The 24,504-nt window shown below is 57.4% G+C and overlaps 2 protein-coding genes across 2 annotated transcripts in view; both read right to left on the reverse strand.

The window, feature by feature from the left end:
• LOC125149892 (uncharacterized) overlaps positions 1–24,504 on the reverse strand; it is a 110,404-nt gene that overhangs the window by 73,740 nt on the left and 12,160 nt on the right. The window lies entirely within an intron of this gene.
• Positions 11,698–19,061, reverse strand: NXNL2 (nucleoredoxin like 2). Its single transcript, XM_047831507.1, has 2 exons — positions 18,760–19,061; positions 11,698–12,182 (listed from the first exon to the last, which is right to left on the reverse strand). The coding sequence occupies exons 1-2, from the start codon at positions 19,059–19,061 to the stop codon at positions 12,014–12,016; spliced, it is 471 nt and encodes a 156-aa protein (XP_047687463.1). The 3' UTR covers positions 11,698–12,013.

Genomic DNA, 24,504 nt, shown 5'->3' on the forward strand with positions numbered 1-24,504 from the left:
GCAGGTGGGGCCCTTGCAGCACGAGGCCAAGCCTTGGAGGCAGGCGCAAAACTTGGGGCGGGGGGGCGGCGAACCTCGCAGATGTGCAACGTCAGACACGGCACTGGCTCACACGGACACACCTCGACTTTACCACGTCTTTCTCACTTTTCTAATCCGTGTCAGGATCCGCTTCCTCCTGGTGTCCCTGGACAGCTGGCTTTGTCTGGAATGTGCTGCCTTTGTGCCCAGGAGCAGGACACGTTCAGGGGAACTCTGTGCTATTGGAGCTGGAGAGGTGCACGCCCCGTCGTGAGGGTCAACACGGTCACTGCGGGAAGTGGTGTCCATAGCCATAAACTACCTGCTTGGGTTCAACACAGTGTTAACACAGGGGTGCCTGGGGGCTTAGTCGGTTAAGCATCCGACTCTTGGTTTCGGCTCAGGTGGTGAGTTCAAGCCCCACGTCAGGCTCTGTGCTGGCAAGCACAGAGCCTGCTTGGGATTCTCTCTCTCCCTCTCTCTCTCTGCCCCTCACCTGCTCAGGCTGTCTCTACCTCTCTCAAAAATAAACTTAATAAAAAAGAATGTTAACACAGTTTTCGGGGAGGAAAAACTCATCTAAGATAATTGTATAGAACTGACCGTTTTCCAAGACAGTGATGGAATTTCTAAATTGTAAGTGGAGTGTCTGGTTCAGAAAGGCTTCTGGAACTAGCTTCTCAATGGGACCTTGGTCGGCATGCTGGGAGGCGCCCCTTTTTCTAATGTTCACACACTTGAGAGAAGACAGAGCTACAACACAGACATGACAGAATGAGCAAGGATATCCTTCTCCTTATTTTGTTAACACTCTGATGCTTAGTGCCCTGTCGGCTGCAGCTTTCCCACCTCTCCCGCGGCAGATGGCCGGCAAACAGGGCTGGTAGTCTGCGTCCTTGTGTTCACAGCCCACACAGGACTTTGGGCAGAACCAGGCAGCAAATGGGACACCAGCAGAAACCTGAACAGGGCTGCACCTGCTCGGAATCCCACAAGCCCCACGGGAACCAGGCCCCGGGGAGCACCCAGCTGCCCGCCGCCCATGGGCCACAGCACGTGGGAGAGCCCAGCACAGGCCATCCAGGTGGCCCACCCAGCTCTGGGCTTGTAAGCTGAAGGAAACGGTGGCGATTTACGTCTCTGACCTCCGTGCTTTGTATGCAGCTAAAACTAACGGGGCAGACTCCACTTAAATTCCTCTTCTGACTACAAACAGCCGCCCCTTCCCCACACAACATTCTGTTTGTGTTTACAAAGACGTGGCTTGGGGGTAGCAAAGAGCAATATCCTTCCAGAACCCAGGTGAGGGATGGAAAACCAGTGAGTGAGCACAGAGGGGGCTCTGGGGAGAAGGGGTAACAGGAGAAGCCGGGGTCTCCCATAAGAACACAGGCCAGTGTTCCAGAGCACCAGCCACCGAGCCTGTCACCTTGCCCGCCGTGAGGGCTCACCTCCCAACCACGGAGAGAGCACCTACGTCACCACGTGCTGTGCAATGAGGCCCACTTGAAAGCATGCTTCAGCTGCCTTCAGGGAGCGCATCCACGATAAGTGGGTTGGTGAAACCACCTGTCCGAAACCCCCCGACTAACTCTTAAGACAAGAGTGCTACTATCTGCATTGTCTTCGATGCCCCCCGTCTGGGAACTTGTTAATTGGGAACTGACCCCCAGCTTCTCCCCTGCCCCCTCACCCTTCGGCTGCACCTGCCCCTTCCCTGCGGCAGGCCAGGCCGGGGAGACGGAGCGTCTGGTGTTTAAGTGGCAGGTTCACACAGGGGACGAGGACAGCCTCACGGAGAAGCCTGAAGACCCACCTGAGCACAGCACCAGGGACGTGACCTCCTCACACGTGCGTCCAGATGCGGAGCAGTGAGGGGGCCCCGATAGCACTTTTATGACATTCTCGCCAAAAGGGCATAGCCTACAATCAAGGGCGAGGAGACAGCAGAGAAACCCGAACTGAGGAACCCAAACTGGCCACTGCTCGTCAGCCAGCTGAGAGAGACCAGGAAGAGAGGGGGCGCTCCACACCGAAGGCAGCAGGACATGCGGCTGCTGGACGCAGCGCGGGCAGTGGGAGCGGCCGGTGACATGACCCAAGGCGCTAACACTGGGGACACACACGGGAATTGTCTGTACTGTTTTGCAACTTTAAGTTCAAAGACTTTCAAAATAAAAGGTTTTAAAGGTTAAACAATAAAGCGTCTTCGACATTTAACAGGAAGAAAACAGGAGGTGGGGGAGGGAAGGGAGGGGCAAGACCAGCCTGTTCACTCCCCCTACCTGCTTCTCACCGTCATTCCGGGGCTGGAAGGGGGACCCTGTACCCCGTACCATGTGGGAGGATGGCTGACCCTCCTGAAACACAGTCAAGAGGCGACGGCTCATAGACACTGTGGCAGGGTCCCCGGCACTCAGGCTCCGACGCCCACACGGCTCAGAGGCCTCCAGGCGGCCTGGGGCCCCACGGGGAACAAAGCTCTGCCCCTTCACCCATATCTGGGGAATCCCTCCCTTCCTCCAGAAGACATGAGTTGAACAGCCTCTTTCTGGGGGGCCCCAGGCTCCTTCAATGGGATCTGACAGGTGCCCCCAAAAGGAGGAAGGAGAAGCCAGCTGTTGAAGCAGGTGTAGTAGAGAGACCCCAGGTGCATTTAGTTCCACACGGTGGCTCTGTCCATGGCGATGGACCAGATTCTGCCCGATTCTGCCTGTGAGGTCCTGGCCCCCCTGCACGGGGTGCACCCAGGGCTCGCTTAACGGGGCAGCTGCTCCTCTGCAACTTTCCTGCTCTACTCCCAAGAGTAACATCAGAGTGTTCAGTAATCTGCTTTTAACCTGGAAAGTGTGGTTTGGAAATGAATTAACGAGATCTACAAGAAGGAATGACTTAAGTTGCCATCTGGCAGGCGTGCCTGGGTGGCTGGGTAAGCGTCTGACTCTTGATTTCAGCTCAAGTTATGATCCCAGGGTCAGGAGATCAAGTCCCTCATCAGGCTCCACATGGAGCACATAGCCTGCCTGGTGCTTGGGATTCTCTCTCTACCCGCCCCCACCCCCTCTCCCTGGCTCTATCTTTAAAAAAAATTTTTAAAAAATTTTAAAGTATCATCTGGCTTGCATCACACTAGCATGGCAGAGAAATCTCTGTCCTCGGGTCTTGTCCTCAGGATGGGATCTGCAGACTCCTGTGCTCAGACCACCCAGCCCTGTTTCTGGGTTGCTGGAAACCCAAGTTTCCAGAACACACGGGGCTCGCTGCCAGCCTGGCAGGAACTATCTCAAGTCCAACCACTCCCACCAGGTTGACCCCTGCCCTGAATACGCAGTTTCGGGGAGCCCCCAATCCCACCTCACACCCTATTTCTTTCAGTTATATGGCCCAACACAACAGGCAACTGTTGGCTTCTTTCTTCTTCTCGAGTAACTACTGCTCGCCTGTGGGCCATCAAGTCCTGGAAACGGAGGGCTGGTCTGCCTCACTGCCCCTGCACCACCAGCAGGATAGATGCAAGATAATGATTTCTCTCTCCTTTTTATAGTTTATTTTTATTGTAACAGCTTTATTGACAGTACTTTACATACTACATGATTTCCCCATTTAAGTATATAAATCATGGTTTTTAAGACATTCACAGACCCCCACTCACTATTTTAGAACATTTTCATCGCCCCCAAAACGATCCACGAGCAACCATCCCCCAGTTCCCCACAGCCCTACCCCTGCCCAAGTCCTAACACACCCCTTTGTCTCTGTGTCTTTGGTGTCCAATCCTGAACACTTTCGTATAAGAGGAATCGTACAAGTTTCGTGACTGGCTGCTTTCACGGAGCAGAATGTTTCCAAGCTCATCCACGTGGTCGCACGTGTCAGTGCATCAGTCCCTCCGGTGTTGATGACAGTACCGTGTGCGTGTACCATGTTTTGTTCACCTGTACGTCGGCTGATGGCCTCTGGCTTGTTTCCAACTGTCTGCAAACACTTATGAATATTTATGAGTAACGAGTATTTACAAAGAATGCCGCTAGGAACATTTGTGCACGAGATTTTCCCGTGGATGTTTGCGGTTTCCCTCAGCGCATAGATACAAGCAGAATTGCTGGAACACACTGCACGCCTCTAACTTTTCAACTGCCAAACTGTTCTCCCAGGAGGCTGTGCTGTCCTGCCTTCCCCGCGTGTCTCCGAGCCTCCCACGCTGCTTTCTCACTGTGACTCACGCCCGCCCCCCAGTGGCTGCGAAGTGGCGTCTCACTGAAGTTCCATCTGCTTCTCTCCTGACTGACTACTCAAGTTGAGCATCTGTATACCCTCTCTGGACAAATACCCATACAGATCTTTTTCTCTTTTAATTGTGGTAAAATACTCTGAACACAGATTTTACCATCTTGATCACATGTGGACAGCTGGGTAGCATTCCATCCGTTCCCATTGTTGTGCGAGCAACACAAAAGTTTCTCACACCTGTTCAAGTCCCCAGGCCCTCAGCCGCCGCCCTACATCCGTCTCTGGGACAGAAGTGGGGACACTCACCCTCTGCACCCCCCTGCTGCATGGTCCCGTGCAAACACTTCCATTGTGTTATGGCACTCTTCCCAGCATTGTTGACCTCTCGTGGGAGGGTCCCTCAGACGTCACCGGAGACATCGAGGGTATTTCAGATCTCAAGAGTATTTTATGTTGGTTGGTCCGGACAGCAGTTTCACTCACCATCGCACAGCAAGCTTAGCCCCCACTCCTTGGATGAACATTCACGTGAAATGAACAACCTGCGAAGTTCGGGGGAGTCCTACGGTTCCCGTCCACATGTCCGGTTAACCCTGCCAGCAGGACGGCTCTCCCTGCTTCCGGAACCACAACACACAAACCTCACAACCAGGGGAAAGCTCCACAGACATGCCCAATCAGCCCAAACACTCCCCTTCACCCATGGGTCCCTGCACTCCTCACTGTCGGACCTCACCAGCAGGTTTTGCTTTTACAAATACCAAGTAGGGCAAATGGTCTCCAGTCAGACGTTAACGTCCACTCCCAAAAAACCTTCAGCTACAGGACACACAACTTCTTCACAGAGAGAAGGAGGGCTTCAGCCGATCAAGAAAACGTGGGTTCCAAGTCCTCCAGCGACTTCATCAGCATGTAAGGCCATTCCACCTGCAGCCCCCAGGCTCCTGTCCACACAGCAGGCTCCCTTCCACACACGGAGAGCTCTGAGCTCAGGCCATGTGAGGCCATCAAGCTGCAACTGGGCTCCTCCAGCTAAACCCAGCATTCTGTGTTGTTAACAAGTGATTAATAGCATTAGCTGCAATAATAGCATTTACATGATGTTTATTGTGTGCTGGACGCTGATCTTACAAGTTTGTGTGTGTTAGTGACCCGTTTACTCCCCAACAGCCTCTGAGAAAGGTGTAGTATCTATTTTATAGAAGAGGACATGCTATTTTTACACTTTTCAGGTGAGGACACGCCCAAGAGTTTGTTTCTAAACAGAAGATTGGACCCCAGGTAGCATGGCTCCGTATTCTTTACTTGCCAAGAGAAAAACACATCTTTGAGAAGTATGAAACAAGCAAAACCAAGAGTTACAACCTATGTAAAGGCACCAGTGCACACCACACTGGTGAGTGGACAACCCCCGGCTGGGCACCAAAGTCTCCCGAAGCACATGCTGTGTGTGGTGAGACCGGGTTGCACAGCAGGGCTGAAAAAATAGCACAAAATGAGCAATCTTATATATGAATATCTCTGCAACTAGCCTCAATAAAACCTTAACAAATTTAATTCTAAAGCTCATTAAAATAATAATAAACCATGGCCAAGTAGGATGCATCCCTTAGGAATATAAGGGTAATTCAAACTAGGACATCTGTTCACAGAATTCACTACATTAATAAGACAAAGAAGAAAACCCACATAATTATCTCCAGAGAGGCTAAAATGGCATTCAAGAAACTTCGGCATCCACTCTTGATTAAATTTGTAAAACACTTACCAGAAAGTGGATTATTTTCTTCTTACGATAAAAAAAAGGATATCTTAAACCAAAAGGAGCATCCAACCCGACAGCAAAGAACCAGAAACATTCCCACCACGTCCCTGCCACGGTTAAGGGTCAGTTTAATGACAGAGAGGAACACAAGAGGCAAATTTTAACAAGGGAGGCAACGTCCGCTGTTGTGGAAACACATATGCTGAGAGCACCCAGCGCCATGGGAAACACAACGCGCTGCTGGGGACAGACCCACGTGCCGAAGGGGCCCCTTCCGTAAATAAAAACCAGTCTCAGGGAGAAAAGGAGAGGAAAGAGTTCTCTTTATAAAGGCAGGGGCAGCAACCACACAGGGAAAGGCACAGGCACGCAGGGCCACTGGGGAAGAGACGGAAAAGCGGCGGATCTCAGCGGCGACGGAGCGGGGGCTCTTCTCCTGAGAACGGTAGGCTTCCCCTCCGAACTGGATCGCCACACTTAGCTTGCCGTGCAAAAACTAAGTACAGGAGAATACCCCAGAAAGTTCTGGAAAATAAGACAAAGCCAGGGAAGACCAGCCCTGCCAGACGTCAGAACACCTCGTGAAGACACAGACGTGGAAACAGCCGGGAGCGTGTCTTGTGAGGGGGCCAGGAAGATGGAGCGAACAGCTGCAAGGGACCGCCGGTGGGAGAGCCGTCTGGGTCCTGGCCAGCGTCCCCACCCCGCAGGACCAGCACCAGGCCCACTCAGGGCCGGTGCCAGCTGTCTGCTAGGGGTGGCCAGGGGCTGGAGTCTGGGCCCCGGGTCAAAGCACACTGCTGAGTGTGCTGTCTCTGGCACAGTCCAGGCGGTAGCCACTGGCCGCGGGTGGCCACTTAAATGGGACACAAATTAATTACCATGAAGCAGAGCCAAGAACTCAGCTGCAAACACTCCCTGTGCCCAGTTCCCATTTCCATGCGCTCAGTCGTCTTGACCTTAACAAGACACCTCCCCAGGTTCTGCTGGCCAGCCGCATGGGAAGGGGCAGCACGTAGGCAGGGCTGGACAGGACAGGCATAGGGAGGCATGGGCGCCCCGGGTCAGGGGGGCCAGGCCACCTTGAACACTGAGCACACGCACCCCACTGGCCTCCCACTGCACCCCCCTCGGGAAGCCAGAGCACCCGATGGAGGGCAGGTGTGCCCAGCCTGGGGCCGCTCCACTGCACTGCCACACAGACAGGCCTGACTTATTTAAGTGCAGCCCACTGCCCTGACTAAGCCAGCAGGAGAAAGGTCACTCCCCAAATGGTGACAGAACATCACACGGTCCAGAAACACAGAGAGGGCTCACTCCTTCTCTCTTTACCAATTCACACCCAAATTCACTGTGTCCCAACAGCAGCGCTAGGGGTCACATGCACAAGGGCAATCAGTGCAGCACCAGTTAGAGACTGGCATCACGTCCACTGATGTGGGGCCGGACAGAGTAACCTACGGCGTGCCACACGTGATCGTGCTCAGCGGACATCAGAATTCAATAAGGCAACAAACAGGCACAGAGCATCCAGTATCCACTCGTTCCAAGAACCAGACAGGAATACAATTTCTGCTCTCAAGGTAGTGATTTTGGTGGTCGGGGAGAAGGATGTAGAGACAGATGACAGATAGATAGATAGATAGATAGATAGATAGATAGATGATAGAAAGATAGATATAGATAAATAGACAAGAGCTAGATAGTAGACAGATGATACAAATATATGGATGGATGATAGAAAGAAGCTAGGTAGATAACAGATGATACAGATAGACACATGATAGCAGATGAACAGATGGATGGATGGTGAATAGGAGATAGAAGACAGATGTGACACAGACATGACAGAATAGGCAGAAAGATGTGATGATAGATAAGATGAGTGACTGATGGCTAGAAAGACAGATGGACAACCCGGAGAAGGGGGTCGACAACAGTGACACGGAACGAGGAGGAGGTGCTATCTAGACAGGAGGGTCAGGGATGAAGCCTCTGAGGAGGCATGTGGGCAGAGTGAGCACAGCGAGGAGATGGACAGGACACGGAGGGACAGGAAGGACAGGGAGGTGTGTCTGGGAGGAGCAAGTAGATGCAGAGAATGGGGAGGATGGTCCCAGAAGGACTTGGCCTCGGTCTGAGGTGCTGGGAAGCAGGGACATAACACGACCCGATTTCCACATGAAGGACAGGTCTAGTTGCTGTGTGGACCTCACATTCCAGGAGATGGGAGTGGAAACCTGGAACCCAGCCAGGGACCATGGCAGCCCTTCAAGGGATAGGTGGGTGGCCAGTTAGGACCCCTGGCCCCCACAAAGGAAGCATTCTCTGTGTGTTCTATTTTCTCAGTCTGCAGAACGTGCTCCGTGAGAACAGGTCCCGCCCTCGCGTGGCGGCCATGACTGCAGGGTGGGCATCCGCTCGTGGCCTGGGAGCCCCGGGGAGCCCCCATTCTGCAGTGGGCCTGATGGCACTTCTGCACGTCCCCACTGTCCCTTCCCACCCCTGTGGCCGCTCCATGGACAACATGGGCAGGAGCCCCTCTGCGCTTGGGTCCAATGTCCTATCCCTTGCCCACCAGTTCTGTAAACCTGAGTCCTAAAAGTTGTACTTATCACCTGGGCTCTGGGGGCTCTCCTGACATGGTCCTGGGGCCACACCCCCCTCCCCATGGCCCGCTTCTTCCAACCCTGAGGGTCCTGCAGTGACGCTCTGGGCCTTTTCAGCCAACTGCCCCCAGGAAGGCAGGCAGGCACCTGGCAGGTGCCCGGCAGGTGGAGAGTGCCTGAGTGCGGCAGGTTCACCTCCACAGGGAAGGTGGCCAAGGGGTGGGGACGCCGGAGCCAGCAGGTAGATGCGTCCAGTTGCTCCAGGAGGAGCTGTGGTGCAGAAGGCGATCAGCCTCTTTCAACCAGCTTCGCTGAGGCCAGAATTCACTGGACACGGCTGAAACCACCGGGGGAAGATGTGCATTCAGGTTCCCTGATGGCGAAGGAAAGGGGCCCCGCGATTATTGGTGAGAGGGCGGCAGGCTCCCCTCCCGCACTGGGTTGCTGCAGACCAGCCCGCCTCTGGGGACAGTGATCCGTAAGCAGGCGACCTCCCCCACCGAAGCCTGAGGACAGGTGATGGGGCTGCACCACTCCGGCATGGGGAGCCCACCAGCTCTGCTGGGTTAACCTGAGAAGGAGTCAGACACTTCCCAGGCTCTCAGCCTAGGCACGGCTACATGTCCCAGTGGCTTTGCTCCTCGTGGAGAGTGCAGTGGCCAGGACGGCCAGCTGGAGAGCGGGCACCATCCGGGAGGCTGCCCTGCCTGGGGAAGCGTGGGGCCGCCGCAGGCACTGACGGCCCAGGCCTGTGGGCACCACGCGGGTGACCATCCGCAGGATGAGCGAGCCCACTGCAGCTCCTGCTGTTGGAGGTGCCAGTCACAGAAGACGGGGCGGAGTAGGTGGTAAAGCTGTGTCTCAGAGGAGAGTCTCCTGCGGGGCCAGCAACCCGTCTGGGGTCTCATTAGAGCACAGCCTAAAATCAGCATCCAGTCTCGAGAGCTGCTGTCCCTTCTGCTGGTGTCCACACACTTGACTTGCTGGGTCACCTGCCGGCCACTGCGTCCGTGGGCTGCAGGCAGGCCCACCTGCCCGCCCCGAGCAGGGCCCAAGCTCCTGGTCCCGCACCCCAGAGACCACCTCAGGGGGGCGGGCTGGACCCTGTCCCTCTCCTTCCTCCTTTCTGTGCTGTTTGCTGGGAATCTCAGCTGCAAGCACGTGTCTGTCTGTGCACCACAGTTTGCTTTTGGGAGGCCGAGCGCTGGGTGGTGGGGGCCAGGTGTGCCCCCACTAACACCCAGAACCGCAGCATGTGACTATTTGGATACAGGGCCTTAAGGAGGTTATTAAAGTAAAATGGAGTCACAAGGGTGGCCCTAATCTAGCCTGTCTGGTGTCCTCCTAAGAGAGGAGACCACAGACATGCACAGAGGGACAACCTCGTGAGAAGGCAGGGAGAAGACTGGTATCTGCCAGCCCAGGAGAGAGGCCTCGGGACAAATCACCCTTCCCACATCTCATTCTGGAATCCAGCCTCCAGGGCGGGGAAAGAAGAGGTCTGTGTCGTTCATGCCGCCCTGTCTGTGGACTTTGTTATGCAGCCCAAGCTGACCGATACAGGTGCCAAAGGTTCAAGGTAGGGCCAGGGAGAGAAGGCACGGTCCCCTCCCCCCGACACACACACATCCCCTCCCCCACTGTGAACGAATCCTTGGGGAGTCTGCTGAAGGAAGCAAGGGTGGACAAAGTGCAAAGGGGACCCCCTGAAATGTGAGGGGGGAGGACCCCCGTTCAACTGTTTATTATAAAACAGGAGGACCCCTCCCATAAATTATGTTTTTCTCCTGGGGACAGGAAGGACAAGCAAGTTCTCTGCAGCCTCTCCCAATAGGGCAAGGGTCGGAAGCGCATCTGTAACCACCAAGACCAATGGGGGTTTGTTTTCCCACCAGGTGGCTGCTGCTGCACCCACCCCGGGGCTGACGGTGGGCACCACCTCAGAGCAGCACCCACCCAGGGCTGGCGGCAGGTGCCACCTCGGAGGAGCATTGCCCTGGGGCTCACGGTGGGCGCCACGGTGGGGGGGCGTCTGCCTTAGGTTGGCGGCAGGCCCCACCGTGGGGGAGCACCGCCCCGGGGCTCACTGTGGGCGCCATGGCGGGGGAGCACCTGCCCGGGGCTGACAGCAGAGGAAAAAAGACTGCACATGGGGATGAACCCTGACAGCTTATGTGTCTGTGTGCCCATTTGTTCAGCGGCAAGAGTGTGCCCCAGAACCCCGAGGCAGTGGCCCCCCAACCCCAAACCTCCCCCACAGAAGCTCCAGGGCGGCTCTGACACCCACCCGAGGGCCAGGTCCCCAAGTCCCCGGGCTCTGGGTCCCCGTGGATGCTGTGACCGGAAGGGGAGAGAGGGGCCTCGCAGGCAGTGTCACAAAGGAGCCAGCAGCCTGCAAGGAGCATTAGCACCGCGGACCATCCCCCCAGCCCCTGTCCTGTCCAGCTGTGGCTTGCTTTCAGCTGGGTGGTTACGGTGACTTCCGGGAAAGCCCGCTCCAGGAGACACGTGGTGCGTGTGCTCTGAGCATCGGTCGTACAGCAGTCAAGGCTGCCAGTGGAGACAAGAGCATGGTGTGTGTCTGTGTGTGTGTCTGGGTGGTGTGTGGGGTGAGGTTGAGTGTGGTGTGTGTGTCCACGTGTGTGCATGTGCATGCGTGCTGGGTGTATGTCTGTGTGCATATCTGTGTGGTGTGTGTGCGCAGCATGTGTGTGTATGTGGGGTGTAGGGCGTGTGTGTAGTGTACAAGGGGTGTGTGTACGTGTGTGTGTGTGTGTGGTGTGCCAGCGGTGGCCAGCAGTGCGAGGGCACAAGGTTCCTGGCAGAGCCTGTGGTGGCTCCCGCTTACCTGGACCCATGTGCACCCGCAGGAGACGCGGGTTTGACACCGTGAACGTGCAGCCTCGAGCAGCTGTGAGACTGGAAACGGGAGCACAGTGTGGAGACCAGCACTGGGGGAGCACCTCACTGTCCCCGAGCAAGGGCCTGGTTTGCGGGGACAAGGAGGGAGATCAGAGGGCTGTGCCGGAAATGTTTATTAAAGCGTACGGATTCTGCAAACCTCAGTGATACATGAGTCGTGAGAACTTAGCATTAACCGAAGTAGGTCTCCAGAAGACGTATTCGTAAATGTGTTCTTTCACCTGAGGAGTGGTATAAAGATGTGTTTTCCATGGATTCCCAAGAGCCCAACGGGAGCATACTCAGGCTCGCGTGAAGACAGCTCTGCTAAGAGTGACAGAAATAAGGATCCGCAGGCTACGGGATCCTCCCTGGCAGTGTTTCTCTCTGCCGGGACATAAACCGTACCAGTGCGGGCGGGGAGGAAACGGCCGCTCCCCTTCCCGTGCTCAGGATGCAGCAGCAGGTGCCCCCGAGACCCCCGGCGTCACCCGGAGAAATTCTGAAAGATGTTGGCCGCCTCCACCCAGCTCTGGAAGCAGGCCAGCCCCTGCTCCCGGATCTGCTTCCGCCCTTTGTCGGTGATGACCTCCCCGCTTGGTTTCACAATCACCAGCCTGGGGATGGCTGTGATGTGGTACCTGGTCCTCAGCTCCCTGCGGGAGAGAAGAGGGAGGGCCGGGTCAGCGGGGGAGTGGGCAGGCCGCCACACCCACGTCCCCAAGGCTGGCTGACCGTGCAAAGCCTTAGCCCCCAGCCTGCCCACACCTTCTCTCCCTGCCGCGAGCCTGTCCTGAGGGGTGTCCCAGGGAGGGGACAGGTGTGCTGTCCCAGAGGGGCGTCCACAGGGAGGGGACTGCTCTGAGCCTGGGCTGCCCATCCCAGAGCCCAGGTCCCAGCTACGTGGGACCACGGAGCACCCAAGAGGTGGAGGAGCGCCAGCAAAACTGAATTTCTCATCTTCATTAATTTAAATTCAAGTAGCCACGAGTGGCAGGTGGCTACCATATCGGACGGTACAATTCTAAACCCACAAATACGCCCCAATAAATTTATATCCCTCCTCTATCTCAAGAGGCTGAAAAACAGCAGGTACACACAACCATCAGTGTTAAAACTCTGTGAGTTCCAACAAAGCTGTGTCAGACTTTCTGCCCCTCAAACTCAAGGAGAGGCTGATTTACATTATGGACGACACATTTCTTGGCTACTTTTTCCGTCACGTGTAACAAGAATTATTTGCATTGACGTAGGAAAAGGAGCAACCACCTCCTTTGTCTCTCCCCTTAACCTTCTCCTAAATGAGTGCCCTCAAGATAGGGCAGCTGATGAAGACCCCTCCCCATTCCTAAGGCCACCTTGCAAGTGTCTCTCATTCAGTAATCTGACTGCACTCACCTGTCACCCTAGGGACTGTGGGTCTGAGTGGAAGGAAAAACGCACTTGAAACCCTCCTGTTACCAAGTCTCCCCATCACGTCTCCATCAAGGTCTTCCTGCTGCCTTCTGGCACCCAGGCCAAACACAAAGGCATAAATCAGGGGGGAAGAAGACCTCCCGCCTCCACCCCCCAAAGGAAGAGAGCCTCATCTCACACGTCCAAGAGACGGTGACACACCCAGCATGTTCTCGGCCACCAAGGGATCGTCACAAAATTTCAAACAAGCAAGAGCACACAGACCACTTAACCAGACCACAATGCAATGAAAACGGGACACCAATACAATGCAGCTTTTGGAATGAGTCTAAAAACTAACCATACACTACCACTACAAGTGAAACAGCGAAACAGACCACAACACAACCAAAAGGGAACAATATGGAATATACTTCTGATCTGCAGCCGTAGACACAATTAGACATAGGAAGTTGTGGTCCTAAACACACTTTTCCAAACGACTTGTAGACGAGCTGTGTGACTGACTCAAAAGGCAAGAACAGGACTGATGCAGCAGACACTAGGAAAGGCAGACGGCGGGAAGAAGTCACAGCAGAAGAAACGCACAAGATCCGGTGAGCTTCAAAACGAACCTGGCTGCGGGAAGACCTAACGGGCCAAGGCGCTACCAGCACTGCTCAGGGGAAAAGGAAGGCACGGGAACATCGGTCCGGGGCCCACGGCGGACTCCACCCTGCTTGCAGACCCAGGCAGGCAGGCGAGGTCGCTCCTACTATACCCGACTGCTGCCAGGACCACCAGGTCCCGAAGGAAACCTGCACACGGCTGCCACTCCGGCAGCTTCTGGAAGCCGTTGCTCACATGAGGAAGAAACAGCCAAGGAGGAGAGAAAAAGTGTTATGTAAGAGTGATCATCATCTGTGGAACAGACACCAGGGCTGACACGCACAAACCACAGACGTGGAGAGACGCCAGCCCCGGGACCAGCTGAGGCCTTTGCTGACAAGCCAGCTGGCCCAGCAACTCAGGGGTAGGCTGGGGGGGTGGAGGAGACCCCCCCCCCACCAGTGTTTTAAGGATGCTGAACAACCCCAGAAATTTGAAGGGCCTATGAAACTTGCTTTCCCCCAAAGCATAAGACAAACACATGGAGAAAAGAGAAACGGCTGCACAGCCCTTGGCCTGAAGACTGCAGGGAGGTGGCCAGAGGCTGCCACCGGCTTTGTCCAGCAGCTCAGGCAGATGGATCAGTGCAAGGTCTTCACCCTGGGCAAGGTGGGGTGGGCAGTGCCCACCACGTCAGAATGGTCCCGCGGGGGTTCTGCTACCCAGGGCCCGGGGCTTACCCCCAAGGCCAGGAGGCCCTGCCCCACGTGTGCAGCAGCAGTGCTAAGGGCACAGGGTTCCCAGACCAGCAGCAGCAGCACCAGGGAGCTCACTACAAGTGCGGAGTTTCCTGTCCCTGCTGGGGAGGGGCGGCTGGAGCCACGATCCCTTGGGTTCACGCCTGCTGAAGCATGCAACCCTGCCAGTCTCCCAGGGCTGCCTGCATCCCCCTCCCTCCACCATCCAGTCACCCTGGGGATGGGGGAGAGAGCAGGCAGCAAGGGAAGCTGAGAGCAGTGCCCTCGATGGCCTGGGCGGTAGAGGCATGTGGCTCCCTGCTCAGCATCCATGACCCTCCACCTTCTGGTATTCACTAGCTGTGGGACTTGGGCAAGCTAGCTAACCTCCCTGTACCCCAAATTCCCCATCTGTACCATGGGAAATACCTCCCTGGGTTGTTGGGAGGTTTAGATAGTTAATATGCATACGGGATAGCTAAGGGATTGGCATGTAAACGCTCAGAAAACACTGGCTGTTATTGATGGAGCCACGTGCAACCCAAGGTGGGCCAGCTGTCCAATGCAGCACAGCCATTGAGTGCTGGCTACACCAACCAGCACCGGAACGGGTAACCAGCAGACTCAGAACTAGTGCGACTGCACGGAACACTTCCGCGTGAGCTAGGAGAGTGGAGGGTGTGAGATTACGCAGCCCGAGGCACAGCAGCCACTCTGCCACCATGAGGAGAGACTGCATTTGCCAAGTGGCCCCTGGCTGCAGCCTCAGCATGAGGCAGGCATGGCAGAAAGCAGAGCCATGAAATTGTCCTCGGTGGTTTCCCACCTCCCTGGAAACCAGCTCCTGGCTGCTGGGCGTGTAACTGAAGCCCATCAGTAAATCTTTATAGTTTAAGCTTTGGGCTGCTGCTGCTGCTATTTCACTCCCTCGCAACATTAAATCAAGCTCTGACAGGTGTCGGGCGGGGGCGGAGGGGGGTGCAGGCAGGCTGGGCTTTGAGGAGTGAGGAGGAGTCTGGAATACACATTGGCTCCAGAGTATCTGCAGTCAGCCGTGTGGGCCCTCGAATCCCCAGCCTGGCAGCATCTGCGTGGAGACGACCGTAACCCTGGAGCTGCACGGAGAGGCTCGCAAGCACTGTCTCCACCGGCTTCGGGCGCGGTGCCCTGCGGGAACGGATGGCGCCTTGGAAGGAGAGCCCTGTGGCCGCACAGAGTGCAGGCATGAGAACTCTGAGCGCGGTATGCCCTGGGGGAGTCCGAGGGCCCAGCTTGGGGCGGGTGCTGCTGCGACAGTGGCTCCCTCCCTTCACCTAATAGCGCGTCCTCCACTGGCACAGCCACTTCTGGGTTGTCATGGCAACGCTGGTTCCAGTCTCCTCCCCCCCCCCCCGCCCCCCCCCGGGCCAGCAAATCTCTGCAGTGGCTCCAGCCAAGGAGCAGCCCACAGGCGCCAAGCGTGGAGCAGCGGCTGCTTCCACCCTGAACGCTAGAGACACTGCTCACACGGGTGGCGCTGGGCGCGAGACAGGCATGGGCCTCCCGGGCCAGAAATGTCCCTCGTGTCCCCAGTGGCATGGATGAGGAGGGGGGGCTGCTGGGCGGGGAAGTGAGGGCTCCAGGGTTGGGGGGCTGCAAGCATGTGTACGAACTGGGGAGGTGGGAAAGGTATGGGGTATTCTGGAACACTGCTGTCCAGTCTGCAGAGGGGGTCACAGAAGGCTGGGGCAGGAGGTGAGTATGGGGCAAGTGTGGGAGGGCAGGGCAAGACGTGGACTGAGCCCCCTGGGCGACAGGGACCCCGGAGAGCTGGGGTAGGCACGGCAGGACCAGGCCTGCCTCAGACAAGAAAGATGAGGTGGGTTCCAGGACAAGAGTCCATTAAACATGGACACTGGGGCTGAGGTTAGAATGTTGCAACGGTCCAGGCCCTACCTGAAGGAGGCAGCAATGAGGAGGAAACCAGACTCAGCAGATTCAGTGCCTAATGGGGACACGTTGAGTCAGGAGGCCTGGCAGGTGGCGGGGAGCTGGAACCCAAGGCTGGGGAGATGGCAGGGGGCACAGGCACCCCACCAAGTGGGTGGCTCTGACGGAGCCACTCTCCACCCATGAAACGATGCCACGGCCAAGTGTCTTTTCTGTGCAGTGCAAACCTGTCAGGAGGCATCCCATCCTCCTGGCCCACAGTGGGGGTGGTGGTCAGCGCCAGAGCAGACCAGAGGGGGGCAGAGTCATATTGGGGGCCTCCCGGGGTACCAGAGCCCAAGTGGGTACCAGCATTATTAACAAACAATCATAAAGGCCATGAAAAATCACCACTGAGCGGGTCTTGCGTGCGACAGCAGGAGACAGGAATTCCTGCTGGCACTGGGCCCATAACAAAGGGAAAGGAGATGGGCAGGACACCTGTCCTTGGTGTCCACAATCAGGCCGCTCGCCCACCTGCACACAGGCACCAGCCGCGGGGACTTCAGTAGACATGTCTGTCTAGGGCTGTCGACGCCCTGCAGCCACGTGGCCTCCAGCCATGCCCAGGGCACCCGTGGTGGCTCCCCAGTGATTCCTCCTCCTCCTCCCCTCACCTGGGACTCAGTGGGTAGCCGCTGAGGAAGAAAGCCCCAGGGCCCTGACCACGACTGACCTAGCGGGAGCAGAGCACTATCCCGGCTAGAATAAGGGAGTAGCTCCAAACATTCTCACACAACATCCCGCTTCCTACCACAGAAACTGCAAGGACAGAGCCAGTGTGGCGCAGTTTGGAAAGAGGAAGGACGAGGTCTCACCAGCAGAAAAACTGACGCTGGACTCTTCTGGAGACCACGCTGGCCTCCTGCTGCCTGCAGTGGACCCTAAGGGCTCTGACCGCAGCCCAGGAGAAGCGGGAGGGAGCTCCGCAAGGCCGTCCCCCAGCGAGATCCCAGGTAGCCCCGAGGAGAAAGAGGGAGGAGAAGCTCTAAGCAGAGACTCAGGTTCCAGAGCCTCAGCGGCACATCTGCGAACCAGGACAAGGTGCTGGCACGTGACCGCCAATGGCTCCAAACTCCCGGATCAGGGCCGTCCTCATACACAACAGGGGCCTCATCACCCGGCAGTGAGCCCCCTTGCCTCCATCAAGCCACAAAGAAATCCCCGACCCTGAGCGCTGCCTAGTTACCCACACGGTCCCCCTGCCACTTTCAAACCTGTACTGGTTCCAAGGCCGTGCATAACTCTGGTGCCAAGCATATCAGAGGCATTCGCAAACACCACCAGAGGAGATGCTACGGCGAATCCCTCTGCCAAGTAAGTCACTGGGACTCACCCTCTCAAAATTGTCACTTGGGTTTGTTTCCACTGTCGCGTAAACTAGACATCTGTAAGATGCTCCTGGAGTGAGGCCTCTAAGAAGCAGGTGCCCACCTGGAAGGCCTGAGCCTCACCTCCTCCTCAGCGTCCCTGCGGCATGTGTTTGTGGGAAGAAACGTTCTTCTACGGACCCTTCCAAAGCCCCCTGCCACTTTTAACTGTTCACGAGCCAATTCATCAGGACAGCTCGGGGAGGGAGGTGGGGGGTCCACCACAACTGAATGATAGCCCCCCCCCCCCGGACCATAAATGAGAAACATGCCCTGTAAAACACACCCAGAAACTCACTCCATGTCCATTACAAGGATGGTGGGGTAACACCGTGTGCAGAGTGTAAATGCTTCCACCACAACAGGGACCCCAAGGTGCGATCAGAGCCCGGCCACACTCCAGTCCACCAACCCTCCTGAGATCCTCCCCACCCTCCCTCCTCCTTCCCGGCTCCCCCCTCCTCCCACCTCTTCCCTCCCACCTCCTCTGTCCTCCCTCCTCCCTCTGACCTCCTCCCTCCTCCCTCCTACTTTCTCTCTCCTCCCTCCTTTCTACCTTCTTCCTCCTCCCTCTTCCATCCCACCTCCTCCATCCCACCTCCTCTCTCCTCTCTCCCACCTTCTCCCTCCTCCCCAGTCAGGTCCCTACCCCCTGGGGATTTTTGTGGCCTCTGACATTAACCCCAGGAGCCCAGGGACCTGGTTCTTCCTACAGCTGTGGAAATAGTAAACACCTTCACTTTCAGGCAATTCCAGGCCTGGCAGCGATAACCAAGCCGCACCCCCGCCAGCAGAGAGGGAGTTCCTCCAGCCTTGGAGTTCGGTGCGCCCCTGGGCACTGCCCCCAGCCGCTCGCGGCAGCCGACGCAGAGACCCAGTTCCCACGCGAGCCTCCCGAGGCACCCTCTCCTGCTTCCACACCCCTCCCCGAGTCCCACCACCGCTAGGCTCCGCAACAGCCACATCACCAGAGCTCCTTGGAAACGCAGACCCGCTAAGTCAGGGCCCGGCTCTCCAACTCCCCAGGGATGCGGCAGCCCCACGGGACCCCTCGGGGGCCTGGGGTGGGGGGCGCGAGCGACGCCGGGGAGGCCCGCCCGAGGGGTGGGGGGAGGGACGAGCTCCACGCGGCCGCCCAACCCCGTCCCACTCACTGCCGGAAGGGATCGTGGAAGGGCAGCGCCAGCCAGGCGCCGTGCAGCTCGCGCATGAAATCCAGCATCTCCTGCGCGCTGCCGTCGGCCGACACAAACACCACCGCGAAGGGAGCGGGCGGCCGCGCCTCGGCCACCAGCTGCGCGTAGAAGTGGCAGAGCAGCGGCGTGAAGTCGCGGCTGGGCGCGCACCAGCCGGCGGCGAAGTACAGCGCCACCACCTTGTTCTGCAGCTCCTCCTCGGCCTCCACCCACGCGCCGTCCCGGGTCAGCAGGCGCCGGCCGCCCAGCACGTCCACCATGGCTTGGGCGCGGGCACCTGCGGGGGGGGGGGGGGGGGCGGCGGGGAGCGCGGGCGCAGGGACACCTGCGGGGGGCGGGGACGGCGGGGAGCTCGGGCGCCGGGACACCTGCGGGGGTCGGGGACAGCGGGGAGCTCGGGCGCCGGGACACCTGCGGGGGGCGGGGCAGGGAGCACGGGCGCAGGGACACCTGCGGGGGGCGGGGGCGGCGAGGAGCGCGGGCGCACGGACACCTGCGGGGGGCGGCGGAAGCATGGACTTCCACGCAGCACCCACAATTTCGGGGACGGATACCTGCGGTCGCGGAACACCTGAGGGGGACGGCAGTGAGCACGCGCGCACCGACTCTTGCGCGCGCCGGCGGTGAGTGCAGAGGGACGGTCACCCGCGGGCGGGCGGCGGTGCCGCACAGGACCCGCTCGGGCTGTGCCGCTACCTGGGGCCCCACCTACTCCTCTGCCCCGGCCCCGGCTGCGACACGGGCGTGAGCACTTGAGGGAGGAGGGACACACAGACACCCGCGGCGACCCGAAGCGGCGGCTGCGACAGCACGCGCCTCCCTGAAGCCGGGCTGCCGGGCCCGCCCTGCGCCGCGCCCACCGCGCCCTCTCCGGAGCTCCGCCTGCTCTCCGCCCCGCCCCTCCTCTCCTCTCTGAGGGCCCCCATTCCGCTCGGTAGTGTCCCCAGCGCCCCGCCCATCTCCGTTGCCCATATCCACGGTCCTCTCTGCGCCCCCGCCACACGTGTCCTGATGACCTGAGAGGTCACAGTATTAAAGTACCAAGGCACGCTGGAGGCCCTCAGGATCCAGCAGCGAGCAAAATAATTTCAGCTCCTGCGCGGGCAGGGGCGGGGAAGCGGAGGGTGGGGCACTCGGGGGAGGCGCAGATTTAAGGCATTTGCCGCAAAAAACTCAGTGATCAAGATGAATCACATTCTAAGGCAGTATTTTAAAACTTCAAAATCAATGCAAAAAAGTTCACGATAAACAAAACATCAAACTTGTAAATAAGGGCAGAATCCTGCCTGCCCCACTGCCGGCCGCGACGCGCGGCGGAAAAGCGCGTACTGGACTGAGTCCCGCGGGAGGGCGCACCCGCTGATTGGAGATTCGGTCCGACCCACGCTGCCCCCAGCAGCGCGCTGCCAAAGCCGCGTTTCCCTGTGGAATTGTAAGACCTGGGGGAGATGCAGGTGAATGGGAGAAAAAAGCTGGGAGGGGGCCCTTGCAGGTGGAGGTCCGACTTTTGTTAAAACTCAGGAATATGATGAATGGAATGCAGCTAAAACTGTGAATGCCAAGACTGTCTTGATCTGTTTGACTTTTTTCCCTTTTATCTCAACAGTGAGCGAAGTAGAGAACGTTCCTTTCAGCGACACACTCCCACGGGGGAAATCTCCAGTTATTTGTATAAATACTGAGGTGCTTTCCTGCAGCCGCGGTGAAGCCTGCGCAGCCTTCCAGGGAGAGGAGATGTGGGGAAGCACCCCTCCTCACCAGGCTACCCGCCTCTGGCTGCTGTGTGTGTGTGAAGGATGGGGCCTGCCCTCCAGAGCTCCTCCAGGGAGCAAGGGACACTGGGGCTGTTCTGCTCATTCACCTGCTCCACCCATTGTCAAGGGACTTCTCAGGGCCGTTCCTGGGGCATGAGCCTGTGTCTTCAGACAACCATCCCACCCCACCGGCCACTCCTTAAGGTGGAAGGGGGCTACAGGAGCCATGAGAGGCAGAAGGAAACCCAGAACCCTCTCCTGCCTCTGCTGTCAGTGTCCTGCACAACTTCCTCCACCCAAAGCAGGAACAGCCACAAATGCAGTCCCAGAAACAGGGCTTGCTGTCCCTAATCCCCGCTGGGACGCTCAAAGTCAGTTCGTACTGGACTTGCTTCTGGGCATGTAAGGGTGCCTTGAACAGGGCATCTGCGAAGCAGCTTCACATGCCCTGGATAACCCCAGCCACGCTGGACAGCGCTCCTACTCCTGAGGCTTGTGAGCAGCTCCAGGAGGGCCTTCTTGGGTCTGCCCCCCTCCCCGAACCCCCTCTCCCTAACCCCTGCCACACCTACACAGTTTGTGACCTAGATTCTGCCCTACCATCCATCCCCCACCCAAACTGCACCTCCTCCTGTCTGATGACAAAAGTCCCCGGAGGCTCCCAGGATGCTCCTCACCTAAGGTTGGTCCCTGGGCCCCGTCCCCTGCCTGCCAAGAATCCCACTGAGTCAGCCCCCATTCTTGATCACCCCACCTACCTTCACCGACAATCCCCCGCCCGTGGTGTCTCCTCTAACTGGCTTTCCATCCGCCTCCACATACTGACCCCACCCCACCCTCTCCCTTGGCCTGTGTTCAGAGTTGAGCTCAGCTCTCCGCGCCCCCTCCCCCCCCCCCCCCCCCCCCGGTGCAGTGGTACTGCCCGTGCAGTGGTACTGAATAGAATCTGTTCATCACCTTTAACTGGCATCCAGCTCTATTTCTCCTGAGCAGCTATCAAGAGCTCTGATACCTCGGCTGGCTCACAGCCAGGGCATTGACTGTGGGGCAGAATGTTCCTGGAGCTAACACTGGCTGGTTGGCACAGGAGACTGCAAAGCCTCTCTGGAAAGAAACACTGTGGTACAATCATGGCTCTGCCTGTCTGTGCTCGGCACGCAGGCTCTCCCCACTTCTGACTGAGGCTGTTTCTCAGAGGAAGTATTTTTCTGAGCAGGAACACCTGGGAAGTCCCCAGCCAGCATGCCTCTTCCCCACTCCGTCTTTGGATGCTGCATACCGAGTTGCGTCTATGTTCCAGAAGAGAGGCACCGAAGAAACACGACCCGAGGCCACTTGCCATGAAATAGACTTTTTTTTTCCACTACAAGATGTACACAGGAAGATTCATTTATTTCTACCACTAGTTATGAATACACAAATATTCTCATGGAAGCTTTTTCTGCTCTGATCAGCACAGCAAACAAATTAGACCTCCCAGTGTGCAAATATCACACTCTGAATTTCCTGGTTTTAAATATTCATGCTGGAGTTATTTATTCTCCTGTACTTAAGTATTTGTTTTCAGGGAATGACATGAGGTCTTCATGGCTCATTTTTAAAATGGCGGTTGACCAACTGCAGGGAACGGACGGCAAAGTGACGAACAGAAGGCTGGCTTTCTCAGTGACTAGCTACGGGGTCACAAGCAAGTCACCCCACAGGCCCAGCTTCCCAGACACAACTTCGTGTTTAGAAGTGGTCAAAACAGATATGGTCTTGGGCTGAGGAAGTGCTCCCCGGCCCCACCAGCTTCTTCCCAGTAATGTGTTAGATGGTTCTAGAAGCATTTGTGCTGCTCCAGCAGATGGACTGAAACACAAAACGCAGGCACAGAGAGAAGGTGACAGTGTGCCTCAGCCTCCCCTGCTGCCCTAACAGAGCCGGTGGCTGCAACAGCAGAAACTCGCATCTCACAGCTCTGGAGGTGGGAGGTGCTGGTAAGCCCCTGCCCGGCTTGTAGACCACCACCTTCTCCCTGTGTCCCTGCATGGCAGTGGGGAGAGCTGTCTTCCTCTTGTTTAAAGCTACGTCCTATCAGATCGGGACCTTGTTTACGCATCATTACCCGCTAAAAACCCTACTTCCAGACACAGCCCCATTGGGGGTTAGGGCTTCAGCACGTGGAATTGGGGCACACGGCTCCACCCACGCACAAGCAGTGCGTGTCCCTGACCCCAAATGTTTAAGTCTAGTGTGAGAAAAGCCTGGGCTGCAGTGCCCTCTGAACGAGGGAAAGTAAGGTGTGGAGGGAAAGAGCAGTCCTATGGGTGTCCCAAGTCAACAGTAAACCCAGCAGGGGGTGACAGTAGTTCAGGTGGATGGGTGGTGGGGGGAGGCGTTCAACAACTGCACAATGGCTTCTATGTGCCAGGATCTGGAGAGACTTTAATCATGTGGGACAAGGCGCCGTGCCATACAGGACACGGCTTCATTTTCTCTTTTTGAAGCTCACCCCCATATCCCACCAAACCGTCCTCAGAAATGTACCCAGTGAGGTGGGGGTCGCACCAGGCTGGGGATGCCCTTGCCAAGGGCTGTGGAATCTGAGATGCGGCTCACAACCCCTGCCCCATCTCTGCAGGAGCAGCCTGGCCGACCCTGCACACCGGGTATGAGGTCTGGCGGCCAGACCGCCCCTCCCCAGGGAGGGTGACCACCTGGTGGCGGACACCTCCCAGACACCTGTGTCGTCGTGAGGCTGCGTGCCCAGGTTCCAAGTCACGAGAACCGGTCCCAGTTGCAGCGAATGGATCTGTGCATCATTTCCGCGTTGGGGCACCTCTCCACGGCTCCCAACCAGGGCTGGTCACAGCAGCTGCTAGGCCTGGCGCAAAATGAAAACCCGGGGCTGGTGGCCGCACTCAAGCTTGGCCCGTCATGGTTGAATGTTCCATTGTCTTGGGCACAGGGTGAACACGACCTTCACACTGGCCCAGGGGGCTGGCCCATGAGCGGCCGCACAGCTGTTGGGTTCTCTGTCCTGCCAGCTGCTCCCACCACCGTGCCCACCCTGAGACTCAGCGAGACTCACATGTCCCAAGGGGACCCTCTGCACCCCACACCCAGGTGGAGTCGGGACACTAAGGGACACCAACAGAGGAGGACGGAGCAGTCTGGAACCCGTTCCCAGAAGGCTGTGGGGCAGTGGGAGGCGGGAGCGTGCTTGAGCCGAGGTCTGAGCCCCTGAGATTGCAGGAGTCCACGCCCGATGCTGGACCTGCTCCCAACACGGCAGCAGGACATCCACACGACACTGGCTTCATTTAACTACTTATATCTGCAACAATCCGCTTTCCAAGTCATCCTGAGGTTCTGGGGGCCAGGATGTCAGCATACCTTTGCCGAAGGGACACAATTCAGCCCCTAACAGCAGCGCTGAGGACGGACAGTTACCTTCAGGGCAGGACTGGAAGGCGGCGTAGGAGGGCAGGCCCAGGAGCAGGTGGGGGGTAGGGGGTGGGCTCGGTGGGCTGGGGACAGGGAAGAGCAAGCATCTCCACGTGGCTGCAGCGGCCGTGTGCAGGAAGCTGATAGAGGACGAGGGAAGGAGGGCTGTGGCAGCTCGTGGAGGGCCGGGCGCCCGGTACACGGTAAAGTGGGTGGTGTGCATTCACGCCATGCACCAGGCACCGTGTTGGGCACTTTACCTACTTGGTGTTATCCAATCTTCACAAAAGGCTTACGAGGTGTTGCAAAAACACAGTAATAAATGTAGCTCCTCTCTTTGTAAACAAACCATGAAATTGGAAATGTGGACTTTGGTTTTATTAAAATGAGAGTGAAATCCCAAAGTACTGTTCAGGTACTGTGCTTCCTGTTGCTAACCCCATTCTCCCTGCCTGCCACCCACCACATGGTGTTAGGACAATCCCAACACCCTCCCCAACCTCCCTCCTCAATACCTGCC

This window comes from Prionailurus viverrinus, chromosome D4, assembly GCF_022837055.1.
Source record: "Prionailurus viverrinus isolate Anna chromosome D4, UM_Priviv_1.0, whole genome shotgun sequence".
Taxonomy (NCBI): domain Eukaryota; kingdom Metazoa; phylum Chordata; class Mammalia; order Carnivora; family Felidae; genus Prionailurus; species Prionailurus viverrinus.

Bases quoted from the DNA above. Each gene is read 5' to 3' on its own strand.
- NXNL2 (XM_047831507.1), bottom strand. From the start codon at position 19,061: ATGGTGGACGTGCTGGGCGGCCGGCGCCTGCTGACCCGGGACGGCGCG. The intron at 12,183-18,759 runs GTGAGTGGGACG...TCTCTCCCGCAG, and splicing joins TTCCACGATCCCTTCCGGCA to GGAGCTGAGGACCAGGTACC.